The 26,023-nt window shown below is 37.9% G+C and overlaps 1 protein-coding gene across 2 annotated transcripts; it reads right to left on the reverse strand.

The window, feature by feature from the left end:
* Window positions 1-5,081: 5,081 nt before the first annotated feature.
* Window positions 5,082-25,981, reverse strand: itgb1b (integrin, beta 1b). Of its 2 annotated transcripts, XM_081374258.1 has the most exons (17): window positions 25,622-25,980; window positions 17,844-17,901; window positions 16,497-16,582; window positions 14,109-14,328; window positions 13,773-13,943; window positions 13,415-13,653; window positions 12,614-12,769; window positions 12,420-12,515; window positions 12,213-12,302; window positions 11,826-11,966; window positions 11,162-11,364; window positions 10,836-11,074; window positions 10,004-10,226; window positions 9,694-9,926; window positions 9,426-9,592; window positions 7,737-7,814; window positions 5,082-6,471 (listed from the first exon to the last, which is right to left on the reverse strand). In XM_081374258.1, the coding sequence occupies exons 2-16, from the start codon at window positions 17,899-17,901 to the stop codon at window positions 7,737-7,739; spliced, it is 2,400 nt and encodes a 799-aa protein (XP_081230384.1). In that variant the 5' UTR covers window positions 25,622-25,980; the 3' UTR covers window positions 5,082-6,471. The 2 variants fall into 2 exon arrangements, with proteins under 2 accessions (XP_081230384.1, XP_081230385.1); XM_081374259.1 differs by lacking the exon at window positions 7,737-7,814 and having other exon boundaries at window positions 25,622-25,981.
* Window positions 25,982-26,023: the final 42 nt, after the last annotated feature.

The raw sequence follows: 26,023 nt of genomic DNA on the forward strand, positions 1-26,023 counted from the left end.
CGGCACACAAAACAAAATCGAAACGGTTTGTACTTGAGTGTGTGTGAGGTGTGTGAGCAGGTCTTTTTCAGTAGTTCAGCAGCAGCAGCAGCAGCAGCAGCTCAGTCTCACACCTTACAAACACAGAAAATACAAACTGAGGGTTGTATGGTTTGGGCTGGACATGTAAAGAGTGAGGCTCCTCCTCCAGAACAGACTCACATTAGAAAAAAAGATTTGACTTGCATTAAACTATAACAATATAAATAAAGCTGCGAGCAGCGATTACGGGCCCAAGCCAGTGGCACCGCAACCCCAGTGCCTTTAGTTACTTAAAGGCACCGGGGTGGCGGTGCCGCCGGCTTTGGCCCTTCATCGCTGCTCACAGCTATATATATATATATATATATATATATATATATATATATATATACAGTGAGGAAAATAAGTATTTGAACACCGTGCTATTTTGCAAGTTCTCCCACTTAGAAATCATGGAGGGGTCTGAAATTGTCATCGTAGGTGCATGTCCACTGTGAGAGACATAATCTAAAAAAAAAAATCCAGAAATCACAATGTATGATTTTTTAACTATTTATTTGTGTGATACAGCTGCAAATAAGTATTTGAACACCTGAGAAAATCTATGTTAATATTTGGTACAGTAGCCTTTGTTTGCAATTACAGAGGTCAAACGTTTCCTGTAGTTTTTCACCAGGTTTGCACACACTGCAGAAGGGATTTTGGCCCACTCCTCCACACAGATCTTCTCTAGATCAGTCAGGTTTATGGGCTGTTGCTGAGAAACACAGAGTTTGAGCTCCCTCCAAAGATTCTCTATTGGGTTTAGGTCTGGAGACTGGCTAGGCCATGCCAGAACCTTGATATGCTTCTTACAGAGCCACTCCTTGGTTATCCTGGCTGTGTGCTTCGGGTCATTAAGACCCAGCCTCGACCCATCTTCAATGCTCTAACTGAGGGAAGGAGGTTGTTCCCCAAAATCTCGCAATACATGGCCCCGGTCATCCTCTCCTTAATACAGTCGCCCTGTCCCATGTGCAGAAAAACACCCCAAAAGCATGATGCTACCACCCCCATGCTTCACAGTAGGGATGGTGTTCTTGGGATGGTACTCATCATTCTTCTTCCTCCAAACACGTTTAGTGGAATTATGACCAAAAAGTTCTATTTTGGTCTCATCTGACCACATGACTTTCTCCCATGATCATCCAAATGGTCATTGGCAAACTTAAGACGGGCCTTGACATGTGCTGGTTTAAGCAGGGGAACCTTCCGTGCCATGCATGATTTCAAACCATGACGTCTTAGTGTATTACCAACAGTAACCTTGGAAACGGTGGTCCCAGCTATTTTCAGGTCATTGACCAGCTCCTCCCGTGTAGTTCTGGGCTGATTTCTCACCTTTCTTAGGATCATTGAGACCCCACGAGGTGAGATCTTGCATGGAGCCCCAGTCCGAGGGAGATTGACAGTCATGTTTAGCTTCTTCCATTTTCTAATGATTGCTCCAACAGTGGACCTTTTTTCACCAAGCTGCTTGGCAATTTCCCCATAGCCCTTTCCAGCCTTGTGGAGGTGTACAATTTTGTCTCTAGTGTCTTTGGACAGCTCTTTGGTCTTGGCCATGTTAGTAGTTGGATTCTTACTGATTGTATGGGGTGGACAGGTGTCTTTATGCAGCTAACGACCTCAAACAGGTGCATCTAATTTAGGATAATAAATGGAGTGGAGGTGGACATTTTAAAGGCAGACTAACAGGTCTTTGAGGGTCAGAATTCTAACTGATAGACAGGTGTTCAAATACTTATTTGCAGCTGTATCATACAAATAAATAGTTAAAAAATCATATATTGTGATTTCTGGATTTTTTTTTTTAGATTATGTCTCTCACAGTGGACATGCACCTACGATGACAATTTCAGACCCCTCCATGATTTCCAAGTGGGAGAACTTGCAAAATAGCAGGGTGTTCTAATACTTATTTTCCTCACTGTATATATATATATACATACATACACACAGTATATATAAAAGACAGAAAATATTACTTTACTTACCTTATTCTGATTTTATGATACACTCAAAATATTCCACAACAAATCCTTTAAATTTAATGTAAAAATAAAAACGAAGGTTAGCAGTGTTGGGCTCATGTAATCCTCTCATTAGAATCAAAATGTTTCAACATTTGCGATGTACTTGGATGCTAAACTATTCTTTATTATAGGATTTGTACTTTACTCGTGCTCCTTAGGAGGAGTAGGTAAAAACTCAGAGTCTGAAATATCCAAAAAATCCACATTCAAACCAAAATATCTGACTTCCTTTTGCTCAGAGCTAATGACTGTAAATTAGAAAGTTGTCCGGCTCGGTGAGACCAATATGTATACTGATTTTTGTAACTGTTGGTAAAACTAACCCCCCTCCCCACACTTTTGTCAAAAGCATGTTGAAAGTGACACACTTCCTGCTGCCAGTTGGTGGCGCTATAACTTTGACTCACAATAGTTACATCCATCTGATCGGCCTCTTACCACGAACACACTGCTAAAGTTTCATCAAGATCAGTTAATGTATGCAGAAGTTATACCACTTCGTCTCTCTCTTTTCTCGCCATAAATTTGTTTCCTCGCCACGGCCAAACCGTTTGAGATATCAAAAATCCGTCCGCAATTTAGCATCCTCAATGTCTTGACTTCATGCTGACTGAGTTTGGAGGTGATTGAATGAATACTCTAGGAGGAGTACATCACATTCCATAGCAAGCGTTTTCCAAACAACCCATAATAGCCGACTTCCTGTTGGGCTGGCGTGAAACTTGACATAGGGAAAGTTGTTCGGCCCGATGAAATCTATATGTGTACCGAGTTTCATATTAATTCATGCAAGCGTGTTTGATATATGGACCAAGTTTTCAGACCCTGTTCAAGAGGGCGCTGTTGAGCCCCCCTGCCACGCCCGTTTCTGAAACTTTTTACATGTCTACTGGCTAATAAGTGTTATGTGTCTGTCGAGTTTCATCCAATTTCAAGCATGCTAAGAGTTTCAAACGCATCCGAAAAGAATATTAAAATTTGATGCATGGCATGGCAACAGTATCTAAGATATCAATAATCCTTTCACAGGTCTACATCTGCCGTGTGTTTACATTATACACAAAAAGTTTGAAGCAAATCGGGTAAAAGTAAGAGGGTGACTTCAAAGCATTTTGAAAATGACACACTTCCTGCTGCCAGTTGGTGGCGCTATAACTTTGACTCACAATAGTCAGTCTTATTCTCACCGAGTTTGGTGGCGATCGGATGAATTCCCTTGGAGGAGTATTTCACATTCCATTGTATGCGTTTTCCAAACAACGTATAATAACCTACTTCCTGTTGGGCTTTTGTAAAATTTAGAGCACGAAAGTTGTTTGGCCCGATGAGATCTATATGTGTACTGAGTTTCATATTATTACATGCAAGCTTGTTTGATTTATGGACCAAGTTTTCGGACCCCATTCCAGGGGGCGCTGTCGAGCCCCCCTGCCACGCACCGGTACCAACTTCAGCCCGGCCCTGATGGCCGCAGGTTCTGACATGTGTGCAAAATTTCAAGAGTTTTTGAGCATGTTAAGGGCCCCAAAAGTGGCAAAAAGGCAAAAAAAAAAAAAAATCCTTCCGGAAACAATAGGGCCTTAATTCGCCCTTTCAGGGCTTGGGCCCTAATACCGTGTTTAAATCATTTAAAGGGCACCTATTATACAAAATTTACTTTTACATGGTGTTTGAACATAAAGAAAGAGAGAGTGTTTATGGACTTAAAGACTTAGACTTAAATCTGCACTTCTTTTACTGTTTATTCAGCTCTTACAGTGATTTTCTGGAGTAAAACTGAGGCTTCATCTTTTGTATGATGTACAATAAAGTTCATAAAACTCATCAGTAATTTTTTGGCCATCATTCGGACCCGGTCCGCTAAAACAGGCATGTTAGTGGATAAGCAAGATGAAAAATAAGTTTTAACCGTAATTGAATTAAACTATACGGTACCTGTTCTATCTCCATACAGAATATATTCTCTGGCTCTAAAGGGGAATTTTTGTCGGACTCCTGGTCGAAATGAACAACGCTACTGAGAGATTAGGTTTTGATATTATCATTCCGTGAGATGGGATGAGATTGTGGTCCTGACACTGAAGCGCGAGCTCGTGAGGCTCCGCCCTCTGTCCGGCAGCAGCAGCTCATTTGCATTTAAAGGGATACACACTAAAACGTCAGCCCCTAAAAATGACAATTTAAACATGCTGATCTGTTGGGTATTTTGAGCTAAAACTTCACATACACACTATGGGGACATCAAAGACTTATTTTACATCTTGTGAAAAGGGGCATAATAGGTGCCCTTTAATAAAATATTTTTCATAATGCATCACAAATGTTTTATCAGAGCATGGTTATCACATACTTTTTAGCATTTAATGCATGCCTTGCATAGTTGTTTTCTGAATATTGCAACCTTTAACCCCTACACTTCTATAAAATCAAACAAAGTGCAGTTTATTCTGTAAACCAATCAGATATTTAGCAGTGACGAGAGAACACTATTAGTTGTGCAATAAAGATCATTGGGAAAACAGCACATTGGCTGTGTTTGACCAAAAATGTAAGCACGTCTTGATGGAAACAAAAGTTGTGTCAAGAGGTGCATCAATTTTGACAATGAAAGAGTCGAGCACTCTGTAAAGTCTACTATTGCAAATACCAAAGACTTTCTATGAATTTAAGGTCTGGTGCCAGTTCATGTTTGAAAATGATTATCCATGCTCCTTCCCAACCATTCCTTCACAATTTGAGCCTGATGAATGTGGCCATGATGTGTTTTCCTAGAAATGAAAAGCTACACACTCCATCAATTAGGGTTAGGAGTGTTGTTGCCAAACATATAACATGCTAGAAACATAATCACTGCAGTAATGATCCAGTCATAGACTCTTAAGCATTTTCCTATTTAAATCCTTTTTTTGGACAGGCTGTGTATAAAGACTTTGCATTCCATTATAAACCATGCTGACCCACAAACACACACGGATAACAATGCAGTCCAGTGTTTTAGGTTCTTTATTTTAATAAATAACTCCTAGAAACAAAAAACGGAGGGCATGATGCAAAAAAAGAAAAGGCACTTTAAAATGCAAATTGTGTGTGTAACGTGATCAAGCTTTTAAAAGCTTTAAAAGATAAAAAAAAAAAAAAAAAAAACGTGAAAAAAAAAACTTAATCTTTCGTATAACACTGATCTTTACAAACAATAATTTGAGCAGTTATAGGCTTTTATGAACAATGATGTTGTTAAAAAGGACAAATTAAATTACAAAAGCAGATGTGAAGCAAGTCCACTTATGGAGACTAACAGAAACAATAAAATATAGGTCTTGCACAGTAGACGTAAATATTTGGCATCAGTGAAAGAGAGAAATTCGGGACCTGAGATTTCGTTTCCTCGTTCTTAAAACAAATCTAAAACCTGAAGAACTTTTCATATGACTTTACACTTATGTTTTCAATAATATTAATAATAAAGTTGATTGTTCCATTCACAGACAAAGATGAAAATGTCCCTCTAACATCTTTCAAACTCAGATATTGCCAAGTCTAAGGCATTTAAATCAAACACTTGACAGATGAAATGTTGTCAATTATATTGTGACAATTAAAAAGATACTAATCTGTCCTATTGGATTCAATGTGCACAATAAAAAGATCACTAAACCATCTGATTCGCAGACCAAAGAAAGGCGACGTGAGCACACAGATCCATAGTCACATAGACCTAAATATTATAGACTGGACTCAAATTTCCCAGAATTATGCAGACGACATATGCGTCTACATTAAAAGCACCATGTGTACAAACAGCAGTGGTCCGCTACAGCTACCTACTATACCAGTGACAGGACACTCCATCCACAGGTTCAGAAAGTTTCCTGTACCAACATAAGACACAAACTGACTCCAATGTTCAACTAGTTGCTGGACTGAAGCAGGTGGGTCTGGTTATTGTGTCTTTGTGAATAACATTCTTAATGCATACTTGACCACATATTACGTACAAAACCCCTGTCATCTAACCCAACACGACTGGTTTTAACATTCAGGCAAAACAAGGCAGACCTGTGGCAAAAAATCAAAAACATTGATGAAAATTGAAATGGTCTAAGATTGCATAAAAAAAAGTTTATACATACTGTACAGTTCCAAAACAATGCATAGAAACACAGGTTAATTGATTATACTGAACAGTGGCAAATGCACAGCCAAAAGGTGATTAAAAACAAAAAAGAAAGAAAATAAAGTGAAATTCAACACTTTCGTCCTCTTGAATTGTTCTGCATACAGTGTTGCTTGAGATGGACAGATTCGTCCATTACTTGCCCTCATATTTAGGGTTGACCACCGTCGTCACAGCACTCTTGTAAATGGGGTTCTCACCCTGGAGACCAACATAAAGAGACCATCATTAGATCAACCATGAATAAATCTACACAGTTGCCAGGTTAGGACACTTCACAGCAAATACAGTAAACTTTGGTTGAATTTTTTTTTTTTTTTATAATAACACCAGCAAGCATTACAAAAGGCACACAATCAAACACAAACACTGTATTTGCAGTCATTTTGTATATGCAGCAATGTAAAACGTTTGTTTAGTATTGGAAATGTTTTGTATTATGCTCTTTGAAGGAATAGTTCACCCGAAAAGGAAAATATACTCATCCTCATAAATACAACCGAATCTACAAGTAATCCACATGACACATGTTTGTAAGAAACAAATCAATCATTAAAGAGGAATTTCACTGTTGGCAAAATGGGCTTTCAATAAAACATGGCTGCCTATACAGTAGAAAGGCGAACAACTGAGATAGGTGCAACCAGAGAGAATGTTGCCATCCAAGGCCACTCCTAACAGTCTGCTATGGATACAGAGTCAAATAAAAAACTTTTCGTCATAACGGTCACGGTGTCGGCTTGTATCGTACATGTGTGCAAGAATTATTCAATAACTGTTCAGTCAATAACTCTGTCGACCCGACTGTCCGTGGGCGGGATACAAAAATGCGGAAGTATAATCTGTAGTTTTCACAATCTGTGGCATTTTGCATCAACCAGTGGACTTTTGCTGACAAAAGAATGCGAGTAAACATTGTTCATTTACATATACTACTGACATTGTAACAATAGAAAGCAGGTTGAAAATCAGCGAAGTCATTTTAACTTTAAACCAGACCACATCTGGTCAAAATACGAGTCCATAAACGATAATATTGCTTCCTCCAGTAAAAGAAAAGTCAGCCCCCTGATTTTTTTATTAACTGTTTGAGCTCTCATTCTGACTGCGCACACTCACTGCAAATTTCTCAAAATCTGTTCTGACGAAGATGAGTAAATCTTTATTTTTGGGTGAACTATTCCTTTAAGCATCAAAAGTTCACCCAAAAATGATTTTTCTATCATCATTTCTTTGTCGTTCCAAACCAGTAAGACTGTGAGTTCAAGGTTGTGTATTCCACAGATGAAAGTCATACAGTTAAAATCAGTAAATAACACACATTCACATTGTGGAAAAGGCATGTCCAAATAATTAGTGAATTAGATTAAATAACTGCAAATGACACATTACAAGCCGTCCATATTATACAAAGTGACCGAAAGAGGAAGAAAAAGCCCATGCAAGCAGCTGAGAAGAGTACAGACTCAGAGTGTGACACCCTTATTTCCATAACTTGGATTCTGGAACTTATTAATGGGGCTCTTGTATATGGGGTTCTCTTGCTAGATTTGACAAGAAGAAAAGGTTTAGAGAGAGAAAGGCAGAAAGGAAAAACAAAACAAAACAATAGAATAGAATGAGAAAAACAGAACTGAAGAAAGAAAACAAAAAGAAGAGCAGGCAGTTTTGAACAGTTCAGTGCCAATGCCATATAAAGCCTCTAATTTATATATACTTTTTAGCAAATAAAATGTCTTTTAGTATCATTCTAAAAATGTCCACATTCAGATTGTGGTACAGATGCGTTTTTGCTGTGAAATCTTGAATTATTTTTATAAAGTACACATAAGTATAACTTATATTAGTAATATTTGAAGATGATCATTCAATGGACTGAAGCAACTTAGGTTTACTTGATTATCCATACATCATTATTTAGGGAAGAAATTATATATATATATATAAAAAAAAATTCATTTCATATACATATATACACATCAGGATGATACACAAATTATGTGTCTCAAATATGATACATCAGACTTTTGAGGAACATTTATTTGTGCATCTCACAATTACAATTACAGAGCATTGGTCATAAAACTAAGCATTTAAATATAATCTAAATATTTAAAAATAAGATGCATTATTGGGAGATATGGAATGACAAGACAACGGATATGTATATGCATTTTATGCAAGTAGTCTGTTATTTAGTTATAAAGATCTCACTGATTTAGCTTTAGAGCAAGCTATTAGAACTTCATCATAATTTTGGCCATATAAATAACATCTGCACCAAAACTATTTTTTTTTCCTCCTCAAATGTGAGCTCCATATTCTCATTATATGGGCCATAAAAGCCTGATGTATCAAATATGATACAAAACATAAAACAGATATGCAACCTTTTATTTTTTAAGGGTTAATATAATATACAAGACCTCCAACTGATAATTCTACCACTAAATGAAAGACAAATGACTATACAAGTACTAACATTGACAAACTTTTTGATGCACTACGCTTTAAATAGACCTACAGTATATGCATTTTGAAAAGTTTCCGATCCAAAGACAAATGTTCTGAAAGCACAAGCCCATCTTCCTGTGTTTTCAGACCGTATTCAGAGCAGCGCCATGACATGTATGAAAGTGAGGCTGTGAGGGATAGACGTGTTTCCAATGGCATCCGCTGTAAAAAGCTTTATCCTAGATTACTTACAATTTCCCACAGCTTATATTGTCGGGAGTTTTTTGTTTACTAAAATCTCTTGGAAATATATTTTTCCAGTGTTTCATGAGTTGAACCATCCAAAAACACATTAAATAACAGTACAGCCCATTGAAGAGATGCATGTCTGTCCCTCACAGCCTCGCTTTCATTCCCATTAAAAATCAAAGATGGCGCTGCTGTGAATAAGGTCTATTGCAGCAATATTGTGTAGGAGTCATTCACTGCAATACTATCAGTGACCAGCAGGTGGCAGCAGTGGACTCCCCTGGTGCCAGAAAGGCCACACCCCACACAATGAGAACAAACATCCCATTACACCTAGCTGCAGCTACAGCTTTCTCTAGTCCAATGAAGTGGCTACATATGATATGATTGAATGAATATAACTTTAAATGGATAATTGAAAATGAAGCGTAATGTAAATTAGAGAAACATACCGTGTCCCACTTGGCATTCATCTTCTCTTTCTCGAACTTGGCGAACTCTCTGCGATCGTGAATAATCATGAGCAGCTTCCAGATGAGCAGAAGCGCTAAACCAATCAGAACAATCCCTGCGACCACACCCGCTACGATGGGGATGATGTCAGGGCCAGAGGGACACTCTGTCAGACACAAAGCATTATGGGACACAAGGTAAATAACTAGTTAAGTTAAAAAAAATGTAAATCATGGCCTACTGGTACTTATTTCATCCAGCACGTACCAAGTTCCTCGGCCACGTGGACCTCAACGGTGCTGTCGTTCTTGGTAGCGTAGGAGAAGAAGAACCAGCAGTCATTAGCATCACGCTCTTTGCAGTGATTGATGTATGGCTGGTCGTGGGGCTGAGGAAGATCATTCTTCATCTTTACTACTATAAGATGGAAGCCTATGCATTCTTGTTTACACGTGTCTTTCTTGTCACCAGTAGCAAACGCTCGGCACTGGACGCAATCCCTGTGAGGAAAAACACAGGCGATTATATTTAGTGCTGCTAGCTGCTTGTTTGAGCAAGTGTTCTGTTAATTACTTACTTGTGCTCAGTACAAACTCCAGGGCAGGTTGGGCAGATTTCACAGGTCTGACCCTGAAACTTTGAGTCTGTACATTTACACACGCCACACTCGCAGGTGCCCCGGCCGTTACAGATCTGTTTGTTACTGGCCAGACAGGTGGAGGTGTCCAGAGAACAGTCGCACGCACTACCGGTGTAGTTAGCGTCACAAATACACTTGCGGCAATCACAACGACCGTGACCTGAAAAGATAAAGAAACACTTTTAGTTTGTAACTTGTCATCTGTTTTATCATTTACTGTTACCCTACATATGTCACCCTTCTTAATCTCTATGGATGCTCAATATATCGGCCAATATACGTTAATTTTAATGTTATCGGTCCGATAAGAAAATTTGGCCAATATATTAAAGCCGAAAAATAATGGAATATTTCCTACAGCTGAGACACTTCAGATGCGCACTGTTCGCCATGATGGTTTTGAATTGCTTAAAACATGATTTGAATCACTTCAAAAAGAAAAATACAGTTAAGTGGAACATGTGCAGCGCAAATCTTTCATATAGGCTACTTAAAATTATAACGAGAACATTATAATTGTGTGCTTGGGCCATGGCTTTTATTGGTGAGACTTTTGTTTTATAATCTAAAAAAATTGGTTTTAGATTTATCGGCTTTTAAATATTAAGAATTATCGGCCAAAATTTTCATATCGGTGCATCCCTATTTATTTAAGTGAACATTAATTGTATTTGAAGTAACGAAAATGTTTTTAGTTTTAGTTAAACAAGCAGTTGTTTTTATTTTGTGTATCCCAGGACAGACAAAAAAAAAAACAACGTAGTCCTACCTCCACAGAGCTTGTTGTTGGATCGGTCGCAGTTGAAGTTGTCGCACTCGCAGAACTTTCCGCTGTATCTCTCCTCTGGGTTGTCTCTTTTTTTGCACTCGCACGTTCCACAAACGCAGTCTCCATTGTTGCTGCAGATGTCGGTGCCGTTATCCATGCGGCAGTTTGCGTCTAGATCTTCTGTTCTCACCTCGTCTTTGCTACATTCACAATTCCTGCCGATACGTCCATCATTGCACCTGAATATAAGCAGAGGTAGATAGATATCAGTGCTGCCAGTTGAGGATTTTATTGGATGATACCATCAGTGCCAGTATATAACTCACCTGCATGCTCCACACTCCAGGGTACCGTTGCCGAAGTGACACGATGGGCTGTTTGGGATTCCATCTTTGTGACACTCACATTCACAGATGAAGTTGAGGACGATCTCCACCTCCTCAGTGAAGCCCAGCGGTTTGATCTTTATCGTCTCTGACTTACCATTAGATGGACAACCTTTAGCCGTGATCGCTACCTCAAACTTCACCTATGACACAAAGATGAAGAGCTACCAGTGAGCAAAATATTCATTTTTGAAATTTTGCCTTGATTTTTATTCGCAGTCTTTGTAGTTTTTAAATCACGTTGCTGCATAGTGCATACTTTAATTTCTTTAAAGATAAATAGCAGCTAAAAATGTTCTGTAATGACTCATTCACACCAATGACAATAACCTTGACAACTGGAAAATTTTAATAATCGTTCTAATTCTATGTTGATATGGAAGTCAATTGAATAACTAAAGTTAGTCAATGAATTTGTGCTTTGTAACTTTACAGACATTTTCTTGCTTAAACCGCAACATTACACAACAAAAAAAAAAAAGTTAAAAATGTAAAACAGCGTAATAATTGAATTTAGGGAATTGTACCCAATGGGAAGTACCAAACGCCAAAAAATTAAAGATGCAACTGCGTTAAGTTTTTAACTGGAGGAAATTATTCTGACCTCATCCCCAATGGAGATGTTGGAGCACTTCCTCCCATTTTCTCCTTTTTCAATCACTCCATTCTTACAGTGGGAGATGTAGGAGATGGACACGCCATCGGGCAGCCTGCTGTTCTCCAGAATGACCTCAGAGGACAGAGACTGAGAAAGACAGATTTAAGAAATCTATATTTCATTTAAGAAAAGAAAATATTAAAATAATTTTTAACACATGCAGGATAGTCTTTCAATCAATGTATTTTCAATTCAAGATGCTTTGATGCTTCCCACCCCATTAAAAATGTAATGTTACAGAAATTTGGCAAAAAAACAAACAAACAAAAAGCAAAATTAGCTAAATGAATTTACTAAATTGAATTTTAGCCTCAGTTCCTGTGATCTACTCACATTATATGCATCAATAATGAGGTCAATCACATTGTTGGAGTCGGAGGTTAGCGTGCCCACAGCTGACTTTGGAATGAGGTTTTTCAGCTCCTGTAAATGAAACAAAAACAGTTTATCCAGTTTTTTTCCATGCAGTATTTTATTTCCATGAGTGTTATAGGATATGACTTGCCTATTGATGTAGACAAAAAAGACTGCTTTTCTTACCTGGTAAACAGGCTGGAACTCTTCAGTTACTGCAAAAATGGTCTGAATGTTGTTTTCGCTTAATTTTTGAACGAGATGTGCAATAGATGGATAGTCCTAAAAGGAACAGATTAAAAGAATGAGACGTCTTCTCATATATTCATGGAGGATAATACAGAACAGTGATGACTCACATTGGTGTCACACACACTTACATAGTAATGGCTCATGGTGTACATGTCATTCTGCAGATGACATTTCCCATCATTAGGAAGCACGATGCCGCCCAGTTTTCCGTCTCCAGCAAAGTGAAATCCAGCATCCGTGGAAAACACAAGCAGACGGGTAACATTCCTCCAGCCAATCTGATTCTGATAAACAATCAAGTGGAAGCATAAACTTAATTTCCAAAATCTGACAAGTCAGAAGGGTTAGAAGCTACTTCACTTTAGTTTGACTTTAGATTAGTTACATTAAACATTGAAAAATTTAATTGAAATTGCTGCATTTATTTGATGGAAAATACAGTAAAAAAAGTAATACTGTGAAATAATATTACAATTTAAAAAACCTGTTTTCTATTTGAATATATTTTAAAATGTAATTAGTTCCTGTGATGGCAAAGTTGAATTTTCAGCATCATTACTCCAGTCTTCAAGTGTCACATGATCCTTCAGAAATCATTTTAATATGCTGATTTGGTGATCAAGAAATATTTCTTATTATTATCGAGGTTGAAAACAGTTTTTGCTGCTTAATATTTTTGTAGAAACTGATACCATTTACACTACCATTTAAAAAAATTAATTAAAAAAATCATACTTTAAATCGGCAAGGATGCATTATTTTGACCAAAAATTACAGTAAAGACATTTATAATGTCACAAAAGATTTCTATTTTAAATAAATGTTCTTTTGAACTTTCTATTCATCAAATAGTCCTGACAAATGTATCACAGTTATAATATAAATATATATAATTTTATTATTAAGTTAATCAAATAAAAATGACAAACCGCGCAGACAGCCACTTGCATGATGGCATCGAACCCTCCCTCTGGTGAGTCCAGGTTTCCTGAGATCTGCTGTCTGCTGACAAGGGTATTAAACTGAGATCCGTTCGCAGTCAAACTCAGCACATTTTTATAGCTGAACGGACTGGTGCAGTTCTGGTCTGATGTGCAGGGGTTCAGCAGCTTGGCTGGTGTCGTGCTGATGTATGGCATGACAGTTTTCTCCACAAAAGAGCCAAATCCTAGAAGCATTAACAAACATTAAAAGGAAAAGTGTTATGAAATTAGCAGCATAATTAACATTGCACTTCAATAATACAATTAAAGACAAATCCAGTATGGATCCTCTGGGGTTCCTTACCAATCCTGAAGTCTGATGTGATTGTTTGCATTTTTTTCATCAGGTGGGTTCCCAGGTTTTTGACATTCTCCAAATCATCTTTCATAGAGAAGCTGAGATCCATCAGGTAGTAGAGATCTATGGGATAATCCTCAGCCCTCTTGAATTTCAGAGAGAATGTCTGAGCTTCACCTGGGTTGGAATGAGAGAAGATCATGGGATTAGACTGAAGCTTTCCAGGGGAGTGAAATGATCACTTCTAGAAGGAGACCATCACTTCACATGACATCCAACTTTATTAGGTGATGACCTAAATCATTTAAGTGTTCCAGGAGTTGCGGTGGGAGTAACCGGTACCTGATCGGAGGTCTAGGGTGAGTTTCTGTGGCTGAATCTGGGTAATCTGGTCTGGCTTCAGTTTCACTCCATCCTTTGTGCGGTTTGTTACAGGTTTGTTTTTGTTGACTGTAACGCCTCCCCGAGGATTTTCTATGCTGGCATTAGAACAGCCCTTCTTAATCAGAGCATCAATCTCATCACAGCGTGTGGATTTCTGCTCACCCTGTTTCAGAAAGCTCTGCAGAGAGAGGCGAGGGAATAAAATGAAAGAAGAAAATAGAGAGATTACACTCAAACAAAAATAGGACCAGATGGCTCAAGCACCAGTATTACTTAACCCTACAAAAAGATGAAGTGGTTTTGAGTGGACTTTTAAAGAGGATTGCGTTCTTTTGGGACAATATATCCTTGCTTGTTAATGTGTTCAATTTCATTATTATGCTTTTTTGGAAATTTACCTTTCGTGTAGTGTAATACATAATAAATGTTTGTGAATGTAAATGGTATTCAAAGATCATAGTGTACAATAAATGGAGTTAACTGCCTGAAAACGAGTCATCAGTAATTCCAGGCTCAATTCCTGCTCAAACCTACGTAGGTTTGTAACACATTTGCATAATGCCAGCATATGGTCTTATTGGCTACTACTTTCACAAGTCCTCAAACACTATAGATGTAGCTGAGGCCTGGAAGAGTTTGGTTCATGTTGTCGACATCTCTAGAAGATGCTGTTTTCTGTGTTGTGAAAGCAAAACGCCCTTTGCATGCGCGTCCTAAGGATGAGGACACTGTAATTTTTATCCAGTAAAACCAATGCCATCATTACTGTTTGTATCACGATACAAGTGCTGAGGAAGCCTGCGGAGCTGAAACTTAGATATGGTGATACGTTTTGTTTCAAACACGTGCTGTAAGCGGTAGTCCAATTACAACACACTGGGCCATCCGAGTTACTGGGGTTACTTTTAACTCCAGACTTAGTCGAAAAACATTAGTCTAGATCGCTTTCATAGTGTGGTCGAATGCGTTCGAAAAGCCACAAAGGACCGCCTACTCTCCGCCTACTGACCTAATGCGTCAACATTATGGGAAGCGCGCTAGACAGGCGGGATTTAAACTTTGTCGGCTAAAGATCTAAGTTAAGTTTGAAGAGGAAAAATGTACCAGGCACAATATTCTCACCATTCCTGATTTCTAACACGCATTCACAGCGTTCGGCTGGTCTTGCGGCTGTCAGTGCAGAAATGAAAGCTGCTGCTCTCCGTGTGTTTTTTGGCGTCTTCGGTGCATACATATGTAAATTGTGTGAGCTTATTTCGACCATTAGATTGAAAGTTCTGAAAAAGCCCATACATTTACTCACAGACAGACCCTCCCCTTGAAGAAATCAGGACAAAAGTGGTTAAAAGTGGACAAAAGAGACTGTCTCCATAATCGATCGAACCGATCGACCAAAATGCAGGTTAGGTGTAGCCAAATACAAGTGTTTTTTGACCTAGGATGAATGTAAACCTGTTGTATGAGACCTCAAATACAAAATTAGAAATCTTTAAAATAGCATAATAGGGACACTTCAAATTTCACTATATTCAATCGAAATTCTTACAAGATGTCCAGTCTCTAAATTTTCATTGTGAATTTTTCAACTCGTAAACTGGAACACCTTTTTCTCTGTGATTAAAACTTTCTATGGCTATATTAAGGTGAACTGTGAACCACAAATGCCACCAAATGGAATTGCTGATAACAAATTAGTACTATAAATATTGTTTTTAAATATAGGTCAGACAAAAAGATATTCACGCCACAAACTCAAGCCATTGGTTGAGCCAATGTCGCCATGTTGGGCTAGTCAGGATGAGGATGTGCAGTGTGTCTGTTGAAACAATTAAGTGGGGGCACATTCCTTACAAAGCTCAAACCCCCCACCCTGCATTACATGCAGTTTAGTGATAGTACACTTCCGGTTTCTCTAATGTAGTGTGAGATGATTGGTGCTTCCTGTCCTGCCATAATCCGCTCCACATGTCAGAAACAGACATAATTACACAGGACGCTGACTCATGAACACTAACTAAAGGGTAATATGTGCTCAAGATCCAGTGATATGACTCAAGAAACTCCGGGTAATAATCAACCACAGGCGAATAAAGGTGGGACAGGAGGTGATGTCACTCATAAAAATTTCAGAACGCTGAATCCTTCGGATACTTCGCTCTCCCAAAAACAAGTTTAGGTTTTCAGCACAGAATTGTTGGTAGAATCACAGGATGTCCTCTACAGACTTGGATAAACAAATAATCTGACCACAGGAAATAGTTTCCCTAATAACGTTTTTTCCCCCCTTAAATGCACATCGTTGCAAAAGCAGCCATTTCCTTCTTTAATGGTTTCGCCTGAACTCACCTGGTCTGTACACCAGCCGCACTTTTCTCCGGCCTGAATGCATTCGCCACAGGACTGGGCCGAGGCCTTGGTGCATTCGTTACCATCTGCACACACAAGAGCACAAACATCCATCATCATCACTCGCAATTCCCTCCCACCACTAACACAGGCAATCCAAAGCAAAGAGCATTTAATAACCAACACTGTGGTCAACCATACGCAACATGATTCTCTCTCACGAGACTGTCATTTTAAAATAGACGCAAAGATGTCGGCCATATGCTGTGGGGAGGTCATGTGAACTGTATTAATGATGGCATCCTTACTGCCTTCCCTAAAGACATAATGCAAGCCACGAGGCCAGTGCTCCCAGAATAAACCATGCAGAACTGTAGCAGATCGCTAGATAAAGATGATATATATCCCGCCTTCCTATCAGTCTGAATTAAAGCTGTGAAGTTCTCTCTTTCTTTTCTTGGATTCCACAGTGCAGCCATATTTGAGATATTCCTGGAATGAAAATCATTGCAAATGTCTAACAGATGACCTGGACAGCATTGCAATAATTTGATCAGGTTCTGGTCTGGTGTGTGAGAGGAGCTTCCACAAAAATTACTCAAAACGTCAGGCTGCTTCTACACGCATGATTGCATACTGATACAGAGAGGTCGAAAGCCTGAGACCACACTGAAAAAGTGATTTAGCCCATTTCTTTTTTTTTTAATTTAAAGGAAAACAGCTATTTTTTTTTTATTATTATTATTATTATTTTTTTATGAAAACAAAACATGACAAAATGAAAGAAATAATTAAGATTTGGTATTATGATTCCACTGAAACTCAAAACAACATGCCCTCCAGGATTTTACAGGGATTTTTTTCTTATTGTTGCAGAAACAAAATAATCAATTCGCAGATTTTCACAATAAACCTAATCATATTTTGGAGCATGTCTTGCAACATTTTTTGACACATTGTATTTCAGCCAAAAAAAAAAATTCACAGAGGGTGATCATGTTAACATAAGTACTTTTTATGTTTACTTTTTGTTAACTTCAGTGATTAACATGAGGTGAGGGCAACATCAAAAACAGCACTGAAACCCACACCCAGCTTTTGACAGCAAATTCTCATGATAGCATTATACAGAGATCAATTAAAAGGAACAATTATCAGATTATCAATATTTTAAAACCGAGATAGAAAAAAAAAATATATTCACTACAGAAAATTCCACAACTCAGGTTGAAAAAATAAATAAATAATAAAAATAGACAAATTGCACAAAAGAAGCATTTTCACTAGTGGCTTCAGACTTTCGAACCCTACTGTATATCTGATGCATTTGAAATCATAAGTTCTTACCTTGTTGTGCCCTGCTGAGTCCAAGAAGAACTAAAATCAGGAGCAGCCTTGCGTCCATCTGAAATCAGCACAAGAACAAGAGTCAAAATTACCCAGGAAAACATATTTATTTCCATTATATTTCTTTGACATACAATTTTTTTAAATACTAATACACACACACACATACACACACACACACACACATATATATATATACACATGTATATGTGTATATATATACACACATACACACACATATATACATATATATATATAGTGTGTGTGTGTGTGTGTGTGTGTGTGTGTGTGTGTGTGTGTGTGTGTATATATATATATATATATATATACATATATATATATATATATATATATATATATATGTATACATATACATATATATACATATGTATGTATGTATATACATATGTATGTATATATATATATATATATATATATATATATATATATATACACATATATATATATATACACACACATATACATATATATACACATATATATATATTTATTATTATAATTATTAAAATAAATTATACATTTTAAAATATTTAATTAGAGTGTGTGTGTGTGTGTATATACACACACACACACACTCTCTAATTAAATATTTTAATATGTAATAACAACAACAATTAATAAATATTAACAATTTAATTAAATATGAAGTCTTTTTCGTTTTTGACAAAACCAATAGAAGTGAAAACATTAAAACTTAGAGGAAGGGTGTGCCTATGAATGCATGTATGACTTAATGTGTAGGCCGAGTGTTACAAGGTCACTTCCTGTTTCTCCTAGCACAAATGCATGATCTCAGTAAAGAATTCTGACACAGTTTGCACAGAACTGCAGAAACAGATTCTTCTTCTTCATTTAGCAGACACTTTCTTAGATCTAAAGTGACTGTTTTATAAGGACAATCCCACCACAACACTCTTAAGTTAACGGTTTACAATCACATACTGAGAAGTCAAATATTACAAAGCAAGTAAAAAACCTAGTTATTGTTGAAACAGTGAGCAATGAAACACACAGAACGAAGCCAGACAAGCACGGACAGACATCCAGGAAAAGAGAGAGAGACTCTAATCCCATATTTGGTAAGACGATGGATCTGCTCTTCCAAAAAAACACCCCGCTGATGAAACAAAGAGGAGGTCGTCTGTTTGCCTCAATCTATCAAATGTACAGACACCAGTGCCAAAGATGCTGATTTGGCCTTATTAGGCATGGTGGCGAGTACAAACAAATAATAGCGTTATTGGTGTCCTAAAAAACACTTCAGTCACAGGTGGGATACTTTTCACAATCCAGCATAAGAAATACACACACAGCAGAGGCAAATCTAACAAAACTCCAGTGGTTTTGAAGCAGAAGATGTGTGACAAGACTCATATTTCTTTGTTTAAAGCAGAAGAATGTCTGCTGTTGAGACTAAACGGGTGAGTGAACTGCAGTAGACTTAACAGTTACTCTATCCACACACACACACACAACCTGTGAACACTTGAAGATAAGCAAACAGTGCTTCTTTCAGAACACTGGTGGCGTTCATTTAGACCAAAGAATCCAAGGTGTGTGTGAGTGTGAGAGAGAGAGAGAGAGAGAGAGAGAGAGAGAGAGAGAGAGAGAGAGAGAGAGAGAGAGAGAGAGAGAGAGAGAGAGAGAGAGAGAGAGAGAGAGAGAGAGAGAGAGAGAGAGAGAGAGAGAGAGAGAGAGAGAGAGAGAGGCATATATCTAAACATTTCTCTAAAGCACACTATTTGACACTGAAACTGAAATAGGAAGAGAAAGAAAAAGAGTGAGAGTTTGTGTGTACAAATACAGGCCAAAGGCATCCATTTCAGATCTGAAAATAAAACTGAATAATTAGAAAACTAACAGATACAATAGGTGCCTCAGCCCCTTTGGGGCTTGGCCCCTAAATATCACTTTAAGTGTTCAAGGAAACAATGCGCGAAACATCAGTCTCCTCTGCTGACTCAGGCATGGGAAGTTCCTTCCTGAACACATCACTGGTGTGTCAGAGCATCATTTCCAGGTTATTCCTTCTAAAGAAACATCTGAGCTTCAGAGTGATTCATTGACTGTTGTGAGATATATCTTTATAATATCCACACATCAACCAATCAGGTTTCAAAGCTACTAATACTCCAGTCTTCAGTGTCACATGAACCTTCAGAACTCATTCTAATGTGCTGATTTTTTATCATCATCAATGATGAAAACCGTTGTGCTGCTTAATATTTTTGTGGAAACGACAATAAATTTTTTCAGTACTCTTTGACAGATAGAACGTTTAAAAGAACCACATTTCTTTAAAATGTATAAGTCTGTACTGTCACTTTTGATCAATTTAACGCATTTAATACGGTAAATAAAAGATTTAATTTCCTTCAAAAAAATCCTACTGAGCTTAAATTGTTTAATTGTAGTGTAGGTTTACAGAAACCAATCAGCTTTCAATCAAGTCCACTAACACACGTGTTCATGAACTAAAGCATCCACTGAAAACCAGTCTTTGAAAGATGTCATCATAGTAATAATAACAATATTTTTTTTAAAAAATTTGAGCTCTTTTATCTCAAACCCAGTGACATCATAGTGGACTCAATTTCAAAAATAAGCTCCTAATGCACAATGTACTCCAAGTGAACTCATTGGTCATGTATTTGACAGATCCTCATTCATAAGTCTCGCTGGCGCAGAGGCAGATTGAGCTGCGAGACAGCTGGTTCTTTAGCCTGCCGTTTTATTCTCAGTGGTTCTGTGTAACACTATCTTCAGAGAGTATGTGTGTGGGAGAGACAGAGACAGAGATCTCAATTCAGCCTTGTCGGCCTTCCCCAAGGCTGTGTTGTGTGTCAAGGCCTTGAAAATGCAGCCCTGAGGTCTGGGTGTTTCTAGATGTAAATTTAGTGTGTGTGTGTGTGTGTGTGTGTGTGTGTGTGTGTGTGTGTGTGTGTGTGTGTGTGTGTGTGTGTGTGTGTGTGTGTGTGTGTGTGATAAACACTCCTTCAGCTGCCTGGAGCATCTTTGATATTACTTAATGTTCCAAAGCTCCGCCCACATCAACCAGACACCAATCAGATCACAGTTCTGCTTCAAGCACACATTCTCTTGGCACTGTTTAGTTGATAAGATAAAATTACAAGTGTGCATAAGCATAAACGGTCTTTCAATTACACTTGAGGCACAAATACATGTCAATAGAACAAACATTATGGGAAGAGAGAAATATGAACGGACTGAAAACTTATTATTTTCAGTCCGTATTAAAAACAAAGCAACTCATTCAGTAATAACCACTCTGATTGATTCAGTTCAGATTTGTCTGACTGACTAAATTTGAATTAATTGATTGAATTGTCTTTTGAACTATTCATTAAAAGAACTTGATTCAAGAACTGTGATTTGGGAATCAGATTACACTGTTTTTGATTCACTACAAAGAACCAGATCATAAGATTAATTTTTACTAATTTTTTATTATTTTAATTGCATCACATTCAATACAGACTTCAAGCATCACTAATACAAACACAAAGATGTGGCAAAACCGTATACCTCTCAGTTGGAACATTAAAATTGTCTCTCAGCTTTATGATGCTTTTAAACAGGAATCCTTAAATCGCTGTTCTCGTTATCCACTACTTGATTATTTAAGTAACTGTCCCGACAAACATGCACACAGAGTGGCCATTAACCCTCCACAGCAGGACGGCCATTTCCTTAATTAAACTGCCTCACCCTGCCAACCCCCTCCATCACACGCACATTGCTGAGTGATGGGCGATCATTTACCTCAGACGGTGACCGGCAGACAGACTGGGGAAACTCCACCTTCACAAAAGTGACGCAGACTCAGTCACAATGCAGTAAAGGCCTTCCTAATACGTTAAAGGTACAGTGTCAATTTCAAATATCCTAAGCAGGGCATTCATATGTTGATATACCATAAATAAAAAGATTATCAGAACATTTGATCAGCCAGTCATATCAGCTTCTAGATCAACCAATGGTGTGAGTTTTGGGTGGGGCCTTTTCTTTTAGAACAATGGCAGACAGAGGAGTGTGTGAGAAACGATTTTGTTCTAAACCCCAACTCTAAGTATATATATTCATTCTGCATGTAACTCATTGCGCATCTATCCATCCATCCATCCTTAAAACTCTCAGGTTTGTAGCTTTTAAAACTACTTCAAACTCAAAATTCTTTCAATCTTAAAACTTTCAAACTTCAAGCTTTTTAAACTGCTTTAAACTTTCTAGCCATGGTGTTCTTACATCAAAATAAAAGTACATCTTAACAAACTTCATCCATTTATAATGCTGTTCACTGTAGAAGAAATTTAAACTAGATTTTAACATAATGTCCGCTTCCTCTTCACAGTAAGCTGTAACTATTACAGCAGATGCAACTCTCTTAGCACTTTTAGAAAAGTCTAGCTCTGGGCCCTTTAGATAATAAGGACCAATTTGTTTTCAATGCCTGGCTGCCCTGCCCCCATTTTGTCTCATTGTTAATTTGTCATAACAGTTGAGGCGACAGGAAGTGAGTCAAAGCAACAGTCTGGAGCAAAGAATACATATCAGAATCAAACAATCTGACTCAGTCTCTACACTCACCTTTATGACCAACACTGAACTTTGATTGTCATATCTGCAATGGCAGGTTACATGATGCCAGCCTGCTTACAGTATATAGATGCCAAATATAATGGCTGACCCTGAACACCCACATCAAAGGATTAGTTCACTCCAGAATTAACTCACACCCATGTCATCCAAGATGTTCATGTCTTTCTTTCTTCAGTCGAAAAGAAATTAAGGTTTTTGAGGAAAACATTCCAGGATTTCTCTCTATATAGTTTACTTTAACAGAAACCAATGGGTTGACGGTCCAAATTGCAGTTTCAATGCAGCTTCAAAGGGCTCTACAATATCCCAGCCGTGGAATAAGGGCTGTCATTTTCACAATTTTTTTTTTAACTTTATATACTTTTTAACCACAAATGCTCGTCTTCCACTGGCTCTGCGATTCGCATCCTCTTCATGCATTACGTGATCACGTTGGAAAGGTCACACGTGACATAGGCAGAAGTACAGACCCAGTCCCCGTTGAAGTCCACTATATGGAGAAAAAACCTGGAATGTTTTCCTCATGAACCTTAATTTATTTTCGACTGAAGAAAGACAGACATGAACATCTTGGATGACACAGGGGTGAGCAAATTATCAGAAAATTTTGATTCTGGATTGAGCAACATTTTTTCCGTATTATGACGTACATCCAAGTGTAATAACAGGTTATTGAAAAAGAAAAAGGTAGGGAGAGTGGGAGACAGACATCGGTTGTTAACTGAATTTTGAAATGGCAAATGAGCTGGTGGCAGGGGCAGTTTTAATTGGACTAAACAGTGTCATTTTCACTGGAAAATCCAGTTATGACATTTGACAAGTTACAAGGTCAGGAAAAAATTAAAAAAGGGGGAAAAGAAAGAAACATACATAAATAAGTCTTTCACAATATAACATGCATTTAGAAAATAGATGCATTTTCAATTCATGCTGACATTCAGCACTTGGTGGATCTTATAAATAAACAGTCTTTAATTCATTAAAGCTGTATGATTCAAACACAGACTCTTTATCCTGTTCCCCTTGTACTGTGTATTCAGATACAATCCCTTTCTTATCTCTCACAGTGAAAAACATTGCTGTTAACAGAGCACTGCCAAGACAAACGTGCGCACACATGTACAAACACACAGGAAAAAAAAAATATCTTACAAAAATTTACCATTCAGTCTTCCCTCACGTTTTTATAATTCTTTGTATAGAGTTGGTACTCTGCAATTCCTACCCATGTAAATTTTTTATGTCGACAACATTTTACATTAGTTGTATTTTTTTTATTTTAGCCATTCCAAATTACAAATAACTGATATTGAAACCACAGCTTCGATGTTAGGCTACTGTTACTATTAAACCATAATAAATATGGACCTCCCTTGAAACAGTGTACTAAGCTTTGGATTTTGTCACTTTTTTTGTTTTGTTGAGTCTGACACTAAATTCCCAATTTTACTGTAGCAACAACAGCTGTAGAAACAATAGCATTTTTGGCAGACTACCATTTTCTACAAGGGTAGGTTCTGTCAGGATATGCAAGCAGACATTCCACCCTGTAAAAACAAATTTATGGGTGATTTAAAATATATATATTATAGGCTACTCTTATTCATGCAAATTGCATAACACGGATCGTTCATTCGATAGTAGCCTATTCGTACGCCGAAAGTGATGTAGTTGAGTGTGATGAAAAAAGAGCCAAGTCTCCAAATGCAGGTAAGAGACACATTTCAAACTTTATAAAACTACACCAGTTCAAAAATACAGTCAGAACTTTAGCAGTCACCTACATGTAGACTACTACAGATTACTCTTGATAATTACACTTAATTGTAACATCAAAACATGCATTATCCTGTAAAGCTGCTTTATGTGTTGTGAAAAGTGCTATAAATTAATATGAATTGAATTAAAAGGTGCTCTCTATTTATTTTTATTTTGCTTGCTAGTCGACAGTTGCATGTTTCTACGTTACAATTAAGAGTAATCTGTTTTGTGTCATCTGTAAATTATACAAAATGACATCAATGCAGCATCATGAAACAGTTTTCAGTTACCAATGCCACAGCAGGAATGTGCTATTTACAGTTAGCCAAGATTAATTAAAGAGCAAAATAAATTTAACTGGTCACGTGACGTTGCCCCGTTGAGGCGACCCGCTCTAAGCACAATAAAGCAGCTTTTATTAGGCTGGAATCTTGATTTAATGTAAGTGAACATAACTTTAAAATATACATCAAAAGCACTCTTCATTTATTTTATATGGGAAACATTTTAGAGAGAGAAAAATTACTGTGTGAATGCAACTTTAAGACATCCGGCAAAAAATACAACATTCTTCCACGCGATCACGTGACCCAAATATGTTGGGTTGGATGTGAGAGTTAATGGAGATCCGCTGTGGGATCTTTCCTTGTAAAATTGGCCCGTTAGCATTCCACAGATCTGCCCATTGCTATAATGCCATGATTCAGTTTCTCCTAAAACATCACAATGGACGAGCATGATACTTTTCATCACATAACCGCAGTCATATTTATTTCTGGTGCTGTAAGAATGCCAAACTTCTCCCAGCCGATGCGCTATGAAACTCAATTATATGATTCTTTAATGTGTTCCCATCCGCCAGATCATAGGTGGTCTAATGTGTTCAGCATGTCCTAAAGGGGACCATGACTCACGCAAAAACGGCCACATCATTTCGACTTCCAGCGAGGCATATTTACACAAGCAACTAACGTTACCAAATAAAGCATTGTTTATTGGGAAGTTAACCCCCACAGCCCCCCTCGGACCCGACGCGATTCTCTCAGGCTTGGACCTGGAGATGACTTACAACAGATGTTGGCGACACACATAAGACGCAACAAATAGATCAAAGATAACAGACGTCTTGGAAATACAGCCTGAGGGGACATTGTTTGCATATGATCTGTGAAACACGTTTGGGGCAGATCCACGTCTGTCCTTTGAAGTGAAATGGATGGGACAGGATCCCCACCCAAAGTTCGTGACCCAAAGATCCTTTTCCAGATCGAACCCTGAAGCTCATTGTTAGGCTATCTAAAGGCAGTTACAAGTACCCCGTTCAACAAACGGCCCTAAACCAAAGTTCTTTGAAAAAGTATTTTGATGACCCTTACCTTAACACGTGTTCCCCGGCGATTCTTCAATCTTTCACACGCTCTTTTAAAACCACATTTGTTATGGAAATAACCCTCCGACAGCGTTTGGTCCAGTTGCCCGTAACGTCCGTGGCGTCTTGGTTTCCGTGGGGCACTTTGAATCAACAGCTGGATGCAAAGTACTAAAATACTTAATTCCTTTGCCTACAACAAATAAATCATGGATATTGAGGGAAATAAAAGACTAAATGTGGGCAGAGAGTCCAGCTCGCCCTTCCACACTCGGCGTGTCCTCGGTCCGGATGGGGGGTAATGTGTGTTCGGTTGACTCACTGTGAGATGGGTTGGGTTTGCAGTGGCAGCCTCTCCCTTTCTCCGCCCACAGGAAATAATGATAATGCTTTAACACTCCATCCACAC

The sequence above is a fragment of the Scardinius erythrophthalmus genome (assembly GCF_964197995.2).
Source record: "Scardinius erythrophthalmus genome assembly, chromosome: 9".
Lineage (NCBI taxonomy): Eukaryota > Metazoa > Chordata > Actinopteri > Cypriniformes > Leuciscidae > Scardinius > Scardinius erythrophthalmus.

Excerpts from the sequence above, each read along its gene's own strand:
- itgb1b (XM_081374258.1), bottom strand. The coding sequence starts at position 17,901 with ATGGACGCAAGGCTGCTCCTGATTTTAGTTCTTCTTGGACTCAGCAGG. Across the intron at positions 14,329-16,496 it reads GCGGCTGGTGTACAGACCAG|AGCTTTCTGAAACAGGGTGA; the intron begins GTGAGTTCAGGC and ends CTCTCTCTGCAG. Across the intron at positions 11,075-11,161 it reads CTGGAGTGTGGAGCATGCAG|GTGCAATGATGGACGTATCG; the intron begins GTGAGTTATATA and ends GCTTATATTCAG.